We start from the raw sequence: 19,602 nt of genomic DNA, 5'->3' as shown, positions 1-19,602 counted from the left end.
TTTTCTTAACCAAAACTTCAATTTCTTTAGTCATCCAGCATTCCCTATACCTACCAGCCTTTCCTTTCACCCTAACAGGAATATACTTTCTCTAGACTCTCATTATCTCATTTCTGAAGGCTTCTCATTTTCCAGCCATCCCTCTACCTGCAAACTTCTGACCCCAATCAGCTTTTGAAAGTTCTTGCCTAATACCGCCAAAATTGGCCTTCCTCCAAGTTAGAACTTCAACTTTTAGATCTGGTCTATCCTTTTCCATCACTATTTTAAAACGAATAGAATTAAGATCGCTGGTGCCAAAGTGCTCCCCCACTGACACCTCAGTCACCTGCCCTGCCTTATTTCCCAAGGTAGGTCAAGTTTTGCACCTTCTCTCGTCGGTACATTCACATACTGAATCGGAAAATGTTCTTGTACACACTTAACAAATTCCTCTCCATCTAAGCCCTTAACACTGTGGCAGTTCCAGTCTATGTTTGGAAAGTTAAAATCCCCTACCATAATCACCCTATTAATCTGACAGATAACGGAGATCTCCTTACAAATTTATTTCTCAATTTCCCTCTGACTATTAGGGGGTCTACAAACAATCCCAGTAAGGTGATCATCCCTTTCTTATTTCTCAGTTCCAGCCAAGTAATTTTCCTGGATGTATTTCCGGGAATATCATTCCCTCAGTACAGCTGTAATGCTAGCCCTTATCAAAAACGCTACCTCCCCTCCTTTCTTGCCTCTCTTTCTATCCTTCCCGTTGCATTTGTATCCTGGAACATGAAGCTGCCAGTCCTGTCCATTCCTGAGCCATGTTTCTGTAATTGCTATGAGATCCAGTCCCATGTTCCTAACCATGCCCTGTGTTCATCTGCCTTCCATGTTAGGCCCCTTGCACTGAAATAAATGTCTTTCCTCTCTAACCTTAAAATGATGTCTGCTAGTCCTTGATTCCCCATCCCTGGAAAAAATACTGAGTGCATTCAGGCAGAAGTACGTACTGCAGATGCTGGAGATTAGTCAAGATTAGAGTGGTGCTGGAAAAGCATAACAGATCAGGCAGTATCCGAGCAGGAAAATTGACGTTTCGGGCAAAAGCCCTTCATCAGGCTGCCTGAAACGCCGATTTTCCTGGTCCTCAGATGCTGCCTGACCTGCTGTGCTTTTCCAGCATCACTCCAATCTTGACCGAGTGCATTCGCCCTATCCATGCTTCTCATGATCTTTTACACTTCTCTAAGATGCCCCCTCAGTTGACTACACTCGAAAGAAAAAAATCCTGGCTTGTGCAACCTCTCCCTACACTCAAGCCTACACACATCATCCTTTTGAATTTCTTCTGCACTCTTTCCAGTTTAATAACATCCTTCCTATAACAAGGTGACCAAAACTGAACATAATACTTCAAGTGTGGCCTCACCAACATTATGTACAACTTCAACATAACTTACCAACTTCTATACTCAGTGCCCTGACTGATGAAGCGTCCTTCACTGCCCTAATTACCTGTGACTGAACTTTCAGAGAACCAAGGTGGCTCTGTTCCACCACACTTGTTAAGGCCCTACAATTCACCATGAAACTCCTACTTTGATTTAACTTTCCAAAAGGAAAAACCTCACATTTATCTAAATTAAATTCCATTCGACATTTCTCGGCCCACTTCTCTAGCTGATCAAGGTCCTGCTGTAATTTCTGATAACCTTTCTCACTGTTCACAATTCTGCTTATTTTAGTGTCATGTGTAAATTTACTAATCCTGCCTTTTACATTCTCATCCAAATCATTGATATAAATAACAAACAGTAAATGGCCCAGCATCCACCTCTGAGGCACTAGTCATTGGTTTCCAGTTTGAAAAGCATCCTTCAATTTCCTTCTGCTTCCTACCATCAAGCCAATTCTCTTTCCAATTTGCCAGCTCCCCCTGGATTCCATGCACTCTAATCTTCCAGATCAGCCTACCATGTGGAACCTTATCAAAGGCCTTGCTGAATTCCGTATAGACTGCATCAACCGCCCTTCCCTTGTCAACCTTTCTAATTAATTCATCAAAGAACTCTAACAAATTTGAGGCATAATATCCTACGCGCAAAGCCACACTAACTACTTCTAATTAACCCCTATCTTTTCAAATTCATGTATATCAGCATTCCTTCAGTATCATGGATTAAAATCTTGGAACTCCCTAATAGCACTGTGGGTCTACCTATTCCTAACTTTCTTCAAAAATTCAAGAGGGCAGCTCACTACCACTGTCACAAGGGCAACTAGGTAATAAATGCTGGCCAGCCAGTGACACCCATGTCCCATATGTGAATTTAAAAAAGGGTATTCCAAACATGGCCAATCTCCTCCATAGGGTTTAGGACAAGCAAGCATTACTTTCTTCTTAGATCTTCTGCTGCCTCCTGTTGTGTGCTATCTTGTTTCTCAAGAAAGAGTGAAGAGTTTCAGTAAGTTTGGGTAATGTGGTTACCTTGGCTGACTGTGTATGTAAGATGTGAGTGTTGCGGTTGTGGTGCAATAGATGACTATCAGATATGAGGTGTAATTGAGAGGCGTTGTTGGTGGTTGAATGATGAATTGCATAGTGTCTGAGGTTGAGATCTCAGTAGGAAATAGCATTCATAGATACATTTACTGATCCTGACCATTTGTGTGTGGTCATTGATTTTAGAATTATTTCTAGGTTGTCTGTGTTTGACTCACACCTTCTACGGCTATCTCCTCTGACTGCCTCTTGAGCATGCGTCTGAACAGCCTTCTAAGCCTTTGCAAAAATCAAGTATCTGGCTAGTTCGCCTCCACCAGAATCTCTAGAAATTTTGGAGCCTGCTCTTTCCCACATTGTGTTATTCTTCAATGATTCTTGGATTACCCTTCCTGCTCAAGTACCATCATCCCCTCTTGCAAAAATACACTTCACCTTTAAGGGGGAACAGTCTAGCTTTAAGGTGTGCCAGCCACTATGATATTGGCTTATATGGTTTGCCAATCAATAGGTCAACAACATGGAAATCATTGAAGATTGGTGTCCCGTTCACCCTGTATTCAATGGGAACAGGTTCACTATGCACCATGGTCTCCTAGCCCATTTTTGGGGATCTATCAAATTTACCCTCAATGAAGAGGATTGTCAGAATTTTAAAATGTGGACTGAAGTAATGTGGAGGAGCTAATATGTCAATGCAGGTTGCTAGGATCATTAAGGTTAATTATGTATTCTGGCCCTTTTAACTATTTGCTAGGTGTCACTCCTGGGGACCTCACGATCCTGCTTTCTGTGCACCTCAGTGTTTGAAAACCACTTTTCAATTCAATGACCGCTAATAATATATTAAAGTCGTTTTCTTTCATTTTGGTGAAATAATGTCCTGTTAACAAATCCATAAATGGAACATATTCTAAACCTGTACTCACACTTCTCTTTTGACACACACAAATGGTCATGCAGTCCAAAGGTCTTCAGGTTAGATGAATTGGCCAGGCTAAATTGCTCATAGTATCCAGGGTCGTGCTGGTTAGGTGGATTAGCCATAAGAAATCCTGGAATGTGGTGGTAGTGGTGATGGGTCTGGGTGGTATGCTCTTTGGAGGGTCAGTGTGGACTCAATGAGCCAACTGGTCTGCTTCCACACTGCAGGGATTCTATGATGCATAGCCAGCATCGGTTTGTACCTAACTATTATGGCATTGAAAAAAAAGGCACATAATTCCCACTGGGTTTTTTTTCAAATGGTTGAATGAATTTTTTTTAGGCACCAAAGTTAGCAACAACCCTCATATGTTAGGTTAAGCAAAGAGAAATATGAAGTAAAACTAAAGTTAATCCAAAAAAAGAATAAAATTTGCCCATTGCACTACCGTGACAATCTGCAATATCACTGATATTAATAAGACTGTCAAACTTCATTTCAAAATAAGCTTGTCTTCAGTTAATGAGGAACTGACTCAAGATTAGGACAGCCTGGTGGCTCATTGGCTAACATTGCTGCCTCAGTGCCAGGGACTCAGGTTCGATTCCAGACCAGGCAGACAATCTGCGTGGAGTTTGCATATGCTCCTGTTGTTTACGTGAGTTTCCTTCAAATGCTCTGGTTTCCTCCCACAGTCCAAAGATGCACAGCTTAGGTGAATTGGTCACACTAAATTGCCCATAGTTTTCAGGGATGTGCAGGCTAGGTGCATTAGTTAGAGGAACTGTAGGGGAGTGGGAGAAAGTGAGGACTGCAGATGCTGGAGATCAGAGTCGAGAGTGTGTTGCTGAAAGCACAGCAGGTTAGGCAGCATCAGAGGAGCAGAAGAATCGACGTTTCGGGTATAAAGCCTTCATCAGGAATGAGGCTTGTGGGCGAGGGCTGAGAAATTAATTGCGGGGGGGGGAAGAAGGTGGCTGAGAAAGCAATAGGTGGATGAAGGTGAGGGCAAAGGTGATAGATCAGAGTGGGGAGTGATGGACAGGTGCAGAGGTGTGCCGACTTGGAGGCTTGGGACTGGGATATTTTGGGCTGAAGGGAAATGAGGAAGCTACTGAAATCCACATTTATCCCATGTGGTTGCAGGGTCCCAAGGCAGAATATGAGGCTTTATTCCTCTAGGCAACAGGTGGTAACGATATTGACGATAGAGGAGTCCCAAGCCCCACACGCCCTTGGCGGATCTGGAGGGGGAGTTGAAGTATTCAGCCAATGGGGTGCTGGATTTGGTGTGTGTGGTGTGCCAGAGATGTTCTCTGAAATGATCCGCAAGAAGGCATTTTGTCTCCCAGATGTTGAGGTAGGGGCATGAGTCTGGGTTGGATACTGTTTGGAGATTCGGTGTGGACTTGAGGCTAAAATGGCCTGTTTCCACACTGCAGGGATTCTACTCTATTGTTTAAACTCATCCTTGCTGCTCAAATATATTATTTTGAAAAAATATGCATATGATGCTAACAGCCAAAAGATCAAAAGAACCCATATCTGACCAGTTTGAGTTGGATTGAAAATAAAATATTTTAAGTAAAAAGGTCAAATGCAATTCACTATGACAGCAAGGACCTCTTTTTATCTTGTTTTCTTTGTGGTACTTGGAAAACAATCGAAATATGGCAAAAGTAATTTGTCCCCAAATTTCTTTGAATTACTCAATACAATAATGCAAAGTTTGTTGCCTTCATTGCCTTTGAGTTACCAGACTTACAGCTACAACACCATAAATTATTTTTAGATTACAATCTCTTAACCGAGTCACATCATTGTCAATGAACAATTGAGAATAAACTGAAAAAAAATAGTAAATAAGCTAAACTGGGGGAAGATTTCATTCTTCCTCCCAGTTGAGTAATTGGTAAATATTTGAAAAGAAAATAAAACCAGGGACGTGCATTATGACCCCATTCCATGTTAGTCACCTTACACATAATGGATCAGGGTAATAAATCTTTCTTTTAAATGACATTTTAGTTTCAATTTAAAATGGGAAGAGACATTAAATAAAAATTTCTAATGTCATATTTCCAATCAGGGCTATATTGCTAAGTATTAAATTTTCAAACTACCTTCAAGAAAAATCAATTAAAAAGGTGAGAGCAGAACAATTTCTAGTTAAAAAGCAGGTTAACGTTTCAGATTCATGCGCTTCATCATTACTATAAAAGATGAGAGATGTGACAGGCTTCAAACAGAGTCAGACAGGCACAAGAGAGGTGGAGGGAAAAAAACAATAGCCAGGATTAAGTATTGATTAAAGTTCAATGCCACATGATTGGCAGAGCACGCAGTCGTTATTGGTAAGAGCATTGAGGGGAACAGTTCACCCAAGTTCCTATTTGATGATTTCCTGTGTCAACTATATCGTTAAGGAATGCTATTGAGTCAAGACTAGATACTATACAGAAGAAGAAGAGCATTAATGGCTACCTTAGGTCACTCTCATATCAACATCAAATGGTAACATTGCTAGGACATTGGCATAGATTTTCCCATTGATCCAAATATGATGCAAGAAAATCAGACAGTAAATAACATAACTAATGTAAGGAATATTTAAAGAATACAGTTAGACAATAAATTTTGTTTGAGTAGCAGAATCAATATCAAGAAAGCAGTTAGTATATTTTCTAGTCATTAATTACATGCATAGAATGAAAAATTCAATAGTAAAGACACTGAACTGTAATTTTAAAAATGCTTCTGTTGCATACATAGTCTGCTGTGTGATATGTATGCAAAAGTCAGTCTGTACATTTTCCTGGTGTATAAACTAAAAGCAAAAACTACTTAAACATGAATTAATGTTGTTAGCAAGTTCAAATTCTTTGTAATTTTAAGCATAACAATTACCGTCCCCACTAATTTCATCTGTGAATCCAGGCAGCAAGAGAGAAAGAGAAGAAAAACAAGGAGGGGAGAAAAGGTGGAAAATTGCATTATTATTAGAGGCAGGAAACAAAAACAATCTTCAGGAACAAAGGCATCAGAAAATGCAAGAATATATGATTCATAACAGATAGAAACTAAGGATTTATTTAAAAATAATGTTTTATAGATCATATAAAACTCCAAATTAATATTAGATTTGCACATCCTTATATTTGTGATGAATTGTTGAAGATAATAATACTGGGAATTAAACTGATTGCCATACTTGGCAGTATCTGCCAACATAAATCACTAACTCCCTCTTTAAATACAACTTTTCCACATACAGAATTAATCACTCTCCTTAAAGCAAGATGAATTTCACTGTTTTAGAATATTTCATACCCCTTTTGATGTTCTTTTGAGCTAAGAATTCACGTATATCAGTTGAAAACTGAAATCCATTTCACTTGGGATCCAGAAGTCAGGTGAAACAGGAAACTTCCACCCAATTAGTTTGGGCTGGATTCAGACACATGTGCTTTAGTGAATAACATGGGTTATTCTACCTAGATCCCTTAGGGTGTAGGATGATGCACTATAAAGCAGCATTTTCTGGGCTCAAGCAGGTATAGGGCTGCATTCTGCCATAGGTTTCGATTATACAGTATCTAATCACCAAAAATGTAGTGTTGGAGTCGTCATTGGAAGAGAGCCCAGAACAGAAGGTGAATGGAAAACAAGTGTTTAGTTGGTTGCAATTATTCGAAAAACTCTACAAAGCGCTGTCAAAGTTACGTCCATAAAGTTTTTAAGCTTGAGATAGAAAACTTTACTCATGTTGATCATGTCCAATGCTTTCAGTGGAAGGGTATACCAGTCATCAAATTAGCTGAGTACCCAAAATGCTTTTATTTAAAAAAGTATAGTACAAGTGTTATTACAAAAAGTCTACTGTGCATGCTGAGATTAAGTATTGCTGAAAGACTGCAAAGCATCAGCACAGTTGTAGTTGAAAATGTGTTGCTGGTTAAAGCACAGCAGGTCAGGCAGCATCCAAGGAATAGGAAATTCGACGTTTCGGGCATAAGCCCTTCATCAGGAATGAGGAGAGGGTGCCAGGCAGGCTAAGATAAAAGGTAGGGAGGAGGGACTTGGGGGAGGGGCGATGGAGATGTGATAGGTGGAAGGAGGTCAAGGTGAGGGTGATAGGCTGGAGTGGGGTAGGGGCGGAGAGGTTAGGAAGAAGATTGCAGGTTAGGAGGGCGGTGCTGAGTTGAGGGAACCGACTGAGACAAGGTGGGGGGAGGGGAAATGAGGAAACTGGAGGAATCTGAGTTCATCCCTTGTGGTTGGAGGGTTCCCAGGCGGAAGATGAGGCGCTCTTCCTCCAACCGTCGTGTTGTTATGTTTTGCCGGTGGAGGAGTCCAAGGACCTGCATGTCCTCGGTGGAGTGGGAGGGAGAGTTAAAGTGTTGAGCCACGGGGTGGTTGGGTTGGTTGGTCTGTGCGTCCCTGAGGTGTTCTCTGAAGCGTTCCGCAAGTAAGCGGCCCGTCTCCCCAATGTAGAGGAGGCCACATCAGGTGCAGCGGATGCAATAGATGATGTGTGTGGAGGTACAGGTGAACTTGTGGCGGATATGGAAGGATCCCTTGGGGCCTTGGAGGGAAGTGAGGGAGGAGGTGTGGGCGCAAGTTTTACATTTCCTGCGGTTGCAGGGGAAGGTGCCGGGAGTGGAGGTTGGGTTGGTGGGGGGTGTGGACCTGACGAGGGAGTCACGAAGCGAGTTCCGCAAAGACCACTCACTTCGTGACTCCCTCGTCAGGTTCCGCAAAGACCACTCACTTCGTGACTCCCTCGTCAGGTTCCGCAAAGACCACTCACTTCGTGACTCCCTCGTCAGGTCCGCAAAGACCACTCACTTCGTGACTCCCTCGTCAGGTCCACACCCCCCACCAACCCAACCTCCACTCCCGGCACCTTCCCCTGCAACCGCAGGAAATGTAAAACTTGCACCCACACCTCCTCCCTCACTTCCCTCCAAGGCCCCAAGGGATCCTTCCATATCCGCCACAAGTTCACCTGTACCTCCGCACACATCATCTATTGCATACGCTGCACCTGATGTGGCCTCCTCTACATTGGGGAGACGGGTCGCTTACTTGCGGAACGCTTCAGAGAACACCTCAGGGACGCCCGGACCAACCAACCCAACTACCCCGTGGCTCAACACTTTAACTCTCCCTCCCACTCCACCGAGGACATGCAGGTCCTTGGACTCCTCCACCGGCAAAACATAACAACACGACGGTTGGAGGAAGAGCGCCTCATCTTCCGCCTGGGAACCCTCCAACCACAAGGGATGAACTCAGATTTCTCCAGTTTCCTCATTTCCCCTCCCCCCACCTTGTCTCAGTCGGTTCCCTCAACTCAGCACCGCCCTCCCAACCTGCAATCTTCTTCCTAACTTCTCCGTCCCTACCCCACTCCAGCCTATCACCCTCACCTTGACCTCCTTCCACCTATCACTTCTCCATCACCCCTCCCCCAAGTCCCTCCTCCCTACCTTTTATCTTAGCCTGCCTGGCACCCTCTCCTCATTCCTGATGAAGGGCTTATGCCCGAAACGTCGAATTTCCTATTCCTTGGACGCTGCCTGACCTGCTGTGCTTTAACCAACAACACATTTTCAACTGTGATCTCCAGCATCTGCAGACCTCATTTTTTATCAGTACAGTTGTAGACAACACAAGGTAATAAATCTTTCTTTTAAATGGCATTTTAGTTTCAATTTAAAATGGGAAGAGATATTAAACAAAATTTCTAATTTCATATTTCCAATCAGGGCTATATTGCTAAGTATTAAATTTTCAAACTCCCTTCAAGAAAAATAAATTAAAAAGGTGAGAGCAGAACAATTTCTAGTTAAAAAGCAGGAAGTACAAATGCAAGATGTTGTATTAGCAAATAAGCAAAGTCAGTGCACATTGTAAGATAGACTGAAAACACTGCAAATGCAGAAAATATTTTACTAAAAGCAGGAAATGCTGAATATACTCAGCAGGTCTGTCAGCATTCATGGGCAAGCAAGCAGGTTAATGTTTCAGATTCATGCGCTTCATCATTACTATAAAAGATGAGAGATGTGACAGGCTTCAAACAGAGTCAGACAGGCACAAGAGAGGTGGAGGGAGCAGAAACTAACATAGGTCTGTAATGGAGTGGAAAGTGAAAGTAAGCAAATTATAGAAATGCAAGTCAGAAGGAAATGGTAATGGAACACAAAAGAAGTGGGTCTTAAGGTGGTGTAAATAGGGCACATGGAATTCTTAACAACAGTTGCTTTCTAAATAATCAAAATACACAAAAACACAAACAAAATAATATTTTCAAGAACACAAGGTTATGATATTAAGTCGTGAATTTAATGTTGAGTCCAGAGGACTGTAAGGTGCAAAACAAAAATACACTGATCTCATCCTTCTTCCTGGTGACAGTCTGCTGACAATCTAGTATCAATTAGACTACAACAGGAGCTTTCCAAAGAACATTTGTTAAGGCAGCACATGCTAGACTAATTAATATTGCAGAATACTGAAGAATTAAGAGGGGAAGCTGGAAAAGCAAACGAGAGAAACAAAAAAGAACTTCGAGTAAAGACTTGAACTAACATAAAAGGGAAACACGAAATCTTGAATGGGCATATAAACAGTAAAAGTGTGGTTGTAGGAGGAGCGGGACCAGAGAGCAAAAGCAGGATTTTCTGAAGGAGGCAGAGTGATGGCTGAGGTATTAAATGAATATTTCATCTGGGTACGATGCTGCTCAATCCACGGTGATAGAAGAGGAAACTGTCACCTAAAGGCTCCAAATTATTAAGTAAGAAGCATTAGACTGTTGGTCCATAAAGTTAACAAGGAATCAGGATAAGAAGACAGTCATCCAAAGACTTTGAAGGAAGTAAGGGTAGAAATAACAGGGGCAATGGATCTAACCTTTCAGTTTTCCCTGGACTTGGGAGTAAGATGGTGGAAGACTGGAGTTGCAAACATTTATTTTTTTTAAGAGATCGAGAAAATACACAGGCCAAGTGAGTGGGCAAAAACTCAGCAGATGGAATATAATTTGGAAAAATATGACGTTATGTACTTTGGCAGGAAGAATAGGGGAGCTTTTAATAATATTTAAATCAAGAGAAAGTGCTGAAAGCTGCAGCACAGAAGGATTTGGGAGTGCTTGAGAATTTCTTCTCTCAGAAGGTAGTCAATCTGTGGAATTCAGCCCAAGGGCTATTGGAGCTGGATCGTTAAGGATAGTAACGATATAGACATATTGCTGAGACAGGAGAAAGTGAGAACTACATATGCTGACTATCAGAGTCGAAGAGTATGGTTCTGGAAAAGCACAGCTGGTCAGGCAGCATCTGAGCAGCAGGACAGTCGACGTTTCAAGCATAAGCTTTTCATCAGGAATGAGGGGATGACTCAAAGAGGCTGAGAGATAGACTCACTGAGATCCTTAAAGAAGTTATTCTCCTCCTTCTACAAGGTAGGCATCCTTGGAAGAGGCTTCACAGTAAGGTTATAATCAACTAGGAGAAAGTGAGAACCGCAGATGCTGGAGATCAGAGTTGAAGAGTGTGGTGCTGGAGAAGCATAGCTGGTCAGGCAACATCGAGGAGCAGGACAGTCAACGTGTTGAACATAAGCTCTTCATCAGGAATGAGTGGGTGGCCCAAGGGGGCTGAGACATAGAGCTGAGATAGGGCTGAGACAGAGACAGATTTTTGAACAGTAAAGGAATCAAGGGTTATGAAACAAAGGCAGGAAGATGGAGTGACAGATTATCATTTTTCACAATCTCATCAAATGGCAGATTGGATTTGACTGGAGTAGATGTAGGCCATTTGTGGTGTTATGGATATCCCAACCTCAAATGCCAACACACAAACCACCCATTTCCACTGCAACAATCTAAGCTTTACTGTTTTCTCAGCTCATCTGTTGCTGAAATCCTCATTCAAGCCTTATTTATCTCTAGACCTGGCGATTCAAATACATTGCTGGCTGGTCTCCCACATTCTATCTTCCTTGAATAGGAGGACATTCAAAACACTGCCTGTATGTGAACTCCCATTCCTTCATTATCCATGTGCTTGAGACTTGCACTGGCTTGCAGTCAAACAACGTCTTAATTTTAAATTCTTATCTATGTTTTCAAAGTCGTCCACGGCTTGACCCCTCCCTATTGTTGTAACATTCTCCAGCTCCACAACAATCCCACAATATCTGTGCTACTCTAATCTAGCCACTCAATGCTAAATCACTCCATCACTAGTGGCTATGCTGAAGTCCCAAGTTCTGGAATTGTTGCTCTACACTTCTCTGCCTCTCTCTCACACTTCCTTTTTTAAAGATGTTCTTTAAAACTTTACTTCTTTGATCAAGGATTTGATTATCTGATTCAATATTACTTCATGTGGTGTGGTGTCAAGTTTGATATATAACGCTGCTGTGAAGCTCCATAGAACACCTCATTTTTGTACTATCTTTAACATAAAAGCTAGCATTCGAGGCAGTCCAGAGCAGGTTGACTAGAATGCTCCCATCTCTGGAAGGATTGTCTTAGAAGCAATTGAGTAGGTTGGACCTATACTTGAAGTTTAGAAGAATGAGAACTGACCTTATAAAATCATACTAGAACCTCAGATTCTCTAATCGACATAATTGCTGTAGTCATGTTAAGGTGCTATTCTTCAGGATTAAGTAATTGGAACAGCATTGGAGGCTGAGGACAGTCAGGTCATAGTTGCAGTGGAATGGAGAAATAAAATGACAGGTAAAATGACTGCAGAGAGAATTTGGTCTCCCTTGTATCGAGGAAAATAGTATACCAAATTGTAAGAGTCTAAATAAATGGTTCTTTCTTGTGGTTAAGAATTTTAGAGCTGAAGAAGGTGAGAAGGGAGGAGATAAACATTTCATCTCACGATGTTAACTCAGTTGCTAACTCCACAGATGCTGTCAGACTGGCTGAGCGTTTTCAGAATTTTGTGCTTTCTTACTGTTGAGAGATGCATTATCAGAGCATGAACCGTAAGTGGTTACAAAACAAGCCAATTTATATTATGCAAAGGTGATTTAACATTCCTGCATTCGGAAAATCTACATTCTCATCAATCCGATGATACCGACCAAATAATTTACTTGGCATTTTCTAATACAAGATGACATATATTTTCTTTCCCATTTTAGGATGTCTCCTTAACATTTGTCATTGAACAGTAACAGTAAAGTTCAGTTCTTGACAACTAGATAAACATCAGTAAATGAATGTTTTAAAGGGTTCGGGTAATCCAGTCAGAATAAAATAAAAGTTGTGTAAATCACCTTTAAATACAAAAGTCAGCATTCAATTTCATGGGATGAATAGCTCCAGTGATCAAACATGTTATAAAGATGCATACGTCAAATGATAGTTTGCACAAACACTACAAATAGAAGTGATGTTTAAAGAAGAATGCAATCTCAATCACAAAGCTAAGGTGTTAAACTGTAATTAAATTCATTGAGGCAATGCTCTAGATTTTTCATGAAGTCAAGCATTAATCCAGTACCCTTGGCTGTCTGATGAGAGCAGAGGATGAAGGGGAGAAAGCGTCTGGCTTTCATAACTCTGGGCTGCCAATGATTCATTCCTTCAATGATGACAAAAAAATAAAGGAAAGTTTGGAGATCAGGATGAAATACAAAATATTTAAAAGCAGAAAATTCAATGAATAAAGAAATGTTAATCCTTATATAAAATTATCAAAACTTTTAAATGTCTCAAGGAATGCCTTCAAAGACACTAGACAAAAGAAAATAGTTTTTTTCATGAACTGGAAATTGTGATGTATATCTCACTTCAGCAGTACTATCTTTTAACTAATAGTCATCCAACTGAATGACTATACACAAAATGGTTATTTCTTCATCAATCCCTTACTGGCACCTCAGTCACACATCATTCAATACATTTTTTGCCCTAGATTATTTTTCAGTTAGCTGCTATAAATTTTGTTTGAAGGTAAAATACTGAAACAGAGAAAAGAATCCTTAGAGTGTGGAGAGTGCTGGAATTCTGATTATGCAAATTTTGAAAATGAAAAGCTAATTTTGCTTTCTGTTTTCACTTTCTAAGTGGATTTTCTCATGAACACATGTATATGTCTAGGTTGTTCTTTTATTATCCTTTTCAGTTTCTGTATCAAAGGACATTATACAAAGCCATGACAAAATCTGACCTCATAGGATGAGGGTTAGCATGGATTGAGAACTGGTTAAGAATCAGAAAACAAAATGAATAAAAAAAGTCATAGAATCCCTACTGTACAGAAACAGGCCCTTTGGCCCAACAGACTCATTCCCTATTACTCTACATTTACCCCTGACCAATGCAGCTAACCTATACATCACTGAATACTATGGGCAATTTAGCATGGCAAAACCACCTAATCTGCACATCTTTGGATTGTGGGAGGAAACTGGATCACCCGGGGGATAGCCACGCAGACATGGGGAGAATGTGCAAACTCCACACGGACAGTTGCCCGAGGTGGGAATCAAACCTGGGTCCCTGGCACTGTGAAGCAACAATGCTAACCACTGAGCCACAATACTGCCCTAGCTCAGGCAACAACACCCACAACCTGATGCTGTGAGGCAACAGTGCTAACTATTGATCCACCATGCCGTTCAAATTTGGGCAGGTAGGTTGCACCTAGTGGGTACTGTAACAATCAATGCTAGAGCCTAAATTATTTTCAATCTATATTAATGACTTAGATAAGGATTTCTAAGTTTGTTGACACAATCAGGGAAAGTAATACCTAAGCACTATTGTTACTGGCCAAGTAAGACTCAAATAATGTTCTGGCGGGCATGGTTTAAATCACACCATGATAGATGGTAGAACTTGAATTAAATAAAAAAATGGAATTGAAAGTCTCAAACCAAGGTCAATTGTTGCAAAAACCCATCTGGTTCATTCATCCTTTAGGGAAGAGGAGCAATACCAGACTTGAAATTCTAACTCTTTCTCTCCACAGTTGCTAACAGACCTGCTATTCTCCAGTATTCGCTGTGCTCATTCCTTCAGGGAAGGATCTGGCTTACATGTGACTCTAAAACCATGTGCTTTACTCTGAACTGCTTTCTGAAAACGCCTAGCCAACCATTCAGTTGTATCAACTGTGAAAAAGAAAAAAAAAAGTGAAACTGGATAGATTACCGACTAAGGCTCTGTAAATAACAATGAAAATCCAGCCCTGCAAAGTCCTCCTAACTAACATCTGGGGGCTAATGTCAAAAGCAGGTAGAGTAATCTCACAGATAAGTCAAGCATCAGCCTGACACAATCATATTCATAAATCATACCTTACGTACAACATTCCTGGCAATCTCACCACCATCCCTGGGGTAGGTCATGTCCCACTAGCAAGACAGAGCCAGCAAAGATGGTGTAACAATGGGATATGGACAGAAATGAACTGCTCTGAGACTTCAACATTGGGTCTGGAGTCAATGAACTGTCATGGCACTAGCTCAAACATGAGCAGGGAGACCTCCTGCTGCCACTCACCTCTCCCCTGGAAGGACACACCAAAAAGGAAAGGAAATGGTAAACATGGTTAGAACAGGAGAAAATTAATTTAATCGTGAGGAAGATTATCAGCTAGGAAAAATATGATCTGGAACTTGTTTGATTGGAGAAAAGAAACACCAACGGGCATAAGACTACATGTTCTAAACAGTAAATAAGAAAGCAGAGATACAAGCAATAAGTATTAACTGCAACCATAGCTGAACTTAATTTATATACAGATTGGCAATCTAAATGGTGGTGGAGAATTTCCAACCGTGCATATGTATTGGCTTTTTAGACTGATATGTCAGGGAACTAACTAGAGAACAGGCTATTCTAGACTGGGTTCTGTGCAAAGAGAAAAGATTAATTAACAATCTTATTCAACAGGATCCCTTTGGGAACAGCGACCATAAGATCACATTCTTCATTAAGAAGCAGAGTGAAGTCAAATTTGAAACTAGAGTGCTGAGTCTAAATAAAGAGAACTTTAAGGATATGCAACATGATTTGCAATGGTAGACTGGTAGACTCCAAAGAGGAGACTGCAATGGTAGACTCCAAAGAAGAGACAGATAAAGCACTCCCTTACTAAAGAAGCTAATAGGCAATGCTTCATATTTAAAGAATGTGGTGCCTGAATTTCCTGTCTGGCACAAAAATAATGAAGGAAAATGTGATCAACCATGGCTTACAAAAGAAATTAGGAATAATTAGATTAGATTACTTACAGTGTAGAAACACGCCCTTCGGCCCAACAAATCCACACCGATGCGCATTTACCCCTGCATCTAACACTACGGGCAATTTAGCGTGGCCAATTCATCTAACCTGCACATTTTTTAGACTGTGGGAGGAAACCGGAGTACCTGGAGGAAACCCACGCAGACATGGGGAGAATGTGCAAACTCCAGACAATCAGTCGCCTGAGGCAGGAATTGAACCCGGGTCTCTGGTGCTGTGAGGCAGCAGTGCTAACCAATGTGCCACCGTGCCACCCACTTGATGTTGAGTAATTTGCAATAATTTATCTGATTGTTATCCCAGAATACTAAGATCCAAAGAGGAGACAGATAAAGCACCAAGCCTGATGACTTGGAGCTTTCAAAATTCAGCAAAACAAAATCAGAAAGTTTGATTAAGAGCAGTTAAATTACAGGGAACACAGGAACTTGAACAAAGTACCTAGAAAAAACTGAAGAGAAAAATATTAATAAAAACAAATGTAGGTCCCTTGCAGTCAGAAGCTGGAGCAATTATAATGGGGAACAAAGATATAGCAAAAAAATTGAATTCCTATTTTGGTGCTGGCTGCACAAAAAAAAGGCATGATTGACTTCCCAGAACTTTAGGGAACCAGGTCTAGAATTGAAGGAAATTAATATTAATAATGGTGCTTCGTAAATTAATGGGGTTAAAGACTGACAAATCATCAGAGCCTGATAACTTACATCTCACAGTAGTAAAGGAAATGGCCCTGGAAATATTGTAACATGAGTGGTAATCTTTCAAAATTCGAGAGAATCTGGAAAATTTCCTACAGACTGGAGGGTGACAAATGAGGAAAATAAAATGGTGAATTACAGAGCAGTTAGCTTAACATCAGTAGTGGGGAAGTTGCTGAAGTCCATCATAAAATATGTGGAAGTAAAACATTTGGAAAGCCTTAATAAGATTGGACAAAACCAGAATGGGTTTAAAGGCAGGGGAGAAACCAGGAATATGGCACTGAAATTGATTGACAGAGCAGGCTCAAAGGACTGAAAGGCCTATTCTTGCATCTAATTTCTATGTTTCTATATAATACTGCTATTGGGCACAAAAAATCTCTGTCTGTCCAAATAACTTATTACAGACGTGTTCTCATTGGTGGGTTTTATAATAATATACAATACTGACTTTCTTCACTTTGCACTCTTTCACCACAGAAAGACACAATGATGTATTCACAGAAATCAGGACACTGGAACTTTACTTTGAAAATTTTCTTGTATAAACTAATTTCTGACAAAGGTACTGAAGAGCACAGCTTGATATCTGGGGCCAGGTCACAGACCAGAAATGATCCCACTGAATGATAGAACAGGCTTAATGACCAATTGTTTGCTCCTATACTGGCGCAGCCACAGAAACTCACAACCCATGAATGAATACAAGTAAAACTCTTAGCAACCAAAACAGAAAATGCTGGAAAATCTCAGCAGGTCTGGCAGCATCTGTAAGGAGAGAAAAGAACTGACGTTTCGAGTCTAACTGACCCTTTATCAAAGCTAAACAAAAGGGGAGAAATAGGGAGGTATTTATATTAGGCTGAGAGAAGGTGCATCATGGCTCCAGTAATAAGGAAAGCAGTGAAGGTGGACAGGGGGAGAGAGACAAACGAAAATCCTGTTGGAGAGAAGGGTAGGCATTCCTGGAAGAGAGGTGGCAGTGGGTTAAACACTGGATAAAAGCAAATTACTGCAGATGCTGGAATCTGAAATCAAAAGAGAAACTCTCAGTACTTTGCATCATAACCATTTGAGTCTACTGAAGTTCTCCACTCCCAGTTTTCTGTTTAAAAATAAATGGCTTCTATTTCGGTCTCTATACTTACAGCTAGAAGGATAGATACACGCCAGTCCCCAGGACTAAAGACCTCTCAATGTAATGTCAAGTATTTCATCAATTCATCAAATATGTCAATATTTTGCTTTATGTCTTTTGCCATAGTTGGAAAACTGAAGTGTATTTTGGATCCCATCTTTTTAAATACACTGTGATTCAACAACCCAAAATTTAAACTAATTCATTTGGGACAGTGTCAGGCCAGACTGCTAGTCAAAGTCCTAATTTGTTGCACATTTTTATGGGATAGCAAAGCACCAAATGTACTCTTGTTGAATGGATGCAGAACCATTTACTGAACAGCAATTCAGTTACAAAGAGATACTAGATAGGATGAGATTGTTTTCCTTAGACTAGAGAAAGCTGAAGGGTGGATCTGACTGAGATATATGAACTCTGAAGGACCAGGACAACGCAAGTGGAGTCAATAGCCTTGTGCCACAGCTTTATATTAAGGAGCAGGAGGTTTAGGTGGGATTTTTCAATCAGAGAATTGAGGTATCTGGAATGCACTGTCTAAAAAGATGGTAGAGGCAGGAACTCTCAAAAAATTTAAGAAATATTTAGATGAATACTTGAAATACCAGAGCATCCTTCCAAAGTTATGGGACAAGTGCTGGGCAATAGGATTAGAACAGATTGCTGTTTTGTCTCCAGCATGGACTTATGGACTGAAGGGACTTTTCCATACTGTAAAATCTCATTGAAAAGACAAGTTAATAGTATTGTTGAAAAAAGTATATTTTGTCAAAGTTGTTTTTCTTGAACTGATCAGAATGAAAACATTTGAAAACATGTGACCTTTTTCAACAATAATCAAGTTGTGTTACAAAGCGACTACGGATTTAAAATAATCAATTTTCTACCACCCCACCAACCTCCGTATACAGCGTATCATCCGCCGTCATTTCCACCACCTCCAAACGGACCCCACCACCAGGGATATATTTCCCTCCCCTCCCCTATCAGCATTCTGCAAAGACCACTCCCTTCGTGACTCCCTCGTCAGGTCCACACCCCCCACCAACCCAACCTCCACTCCCGGCACCTTCCCCTACAACCGCAGGAAATGTAAAACTTGCGCCCACACCTCCTCCCTCACATCCCTCCAAGGCCCCAAGGGATCCTTCCATATCCGCCACAAGTTCACCTGTACCTCCACACACATCATCTATTGCATCCGCTGCACCCGATGTGGCCTCCTCTACATTGGGGAGACGGGCCGCTTACTTGCGGAACGCTTCAGAGAACACCTCAGGGACGCCCGGACCAACCAACCCAACCACCCCGTGGCTCAACACTTTAACTCTACCTCCCACTCCACCGAGGACATGCAGGTCCTTGGACTCCTCCACCGGCAAAACATAACAACACGACGGTTGGAGGAAGAGCGCCTCATCTTCCGCCTGGGAACCCTCCAACCACATGGGATGAACTCGGATTTCTCCAGTTTCCTCATTTCCCCTCCCCCCACCTTGTCTCAGTCGGTTCCCTCAACTCAGCACCGCCCTCCTAACCTGCAATCCTCTTCCTAACCTCTCCGCCCCCACCCCACTCCGGCCTATCACCCTCACCTTGACCTCCTTCCACCTATCACATCTCCATCGCCCCTCCCCCAAGTCCCTCCTCCCTACCTTTTATCTTAACCTGCCTGCCACCCTCTCCTCATTCCTGATGAAGGGCTTATGCCCGAAACGTCGAATTTCCTATTCCTTGGATGCTGCCTGACCTGCTGTGCTTTAACCAGCAACACATTTTCAACTGTGATCTCCAGCATCTGCAGACCTCATTTTTTACCCTAATCAATTTTCTACCCCAGTACACAAAATAAAGAATTATGCTGAACTACAACTGCGTGCATGTGGTAAAAATCAGGCCATTGTTTGTTTATGAGCCTTGATATTGAGCATGTCGGATAGGTTAACCACTGGGAACAGAGGCAATATATGTCTGGTTGGGCCCTATTCTCAATATCCGCATTCTCAAGGAACAGTGACTGAATCAAAATCATAGCCCCAATGCTTATGAGGCAGT

At 41.4% G+C, this 19,602-nt stretch overlaps 1 protein-coding gene across 9 annotated transcripts in view; it reads right to left on the bottom strand.

The window, feature by feature from the left end:
- LOC132815081 (focal adhesion kinase 1) overlaps positions 1-19,602 on the bottom strand; it is a 557,743-nt gene that overhangs the window by 156,103 nt on the left and 382,038 nt on the right. Inside the window, exons 15-16 of one of the 9 annotated variants that reach the window (XM_060823821.1) lie at positions 12,953-13,033; positions 6,318-6,335 (exon numbers count right to left, since the gene is read on the bottom strand). The exons of the other annotated variants lie outside the window; for them this stretch is intronic. Coding sequence (XP_060679804.1) covers positions 6,318-6,335; positions 12,953-13,033 — 99 coding nt within the window. The remainder of the gene's footprint in view (positions 1-6,317; positions 6,336-12,952; positions 13,034-19,602) is intronic. 9 annotated transcript variants of the gene reach the window in all.

The sequence above is a fragment of the Hemiscyllium ocellatum genome, chromosome 4 (genome assembly GCF_020745735.1).
Source record: "Hemiscyllium ocellatum isolate sHemOce1 chromosome 4, sHemOce1.pat.X.cur, whole genome shotgun sequence".
Taxonomy (NCBI): Eukaryota; Metazoa; Chordata; class Chondrichthyes; order Orectolobiformes; family Hemiscylliidae; genus Hemiscyllium; species Hemiscyllium ocellatum.
The sequence above is the reverse complement of the archived record's forward strand: the minus strand, read 5'-3'. Positions and strand labels throughout refer to the sequence as shown.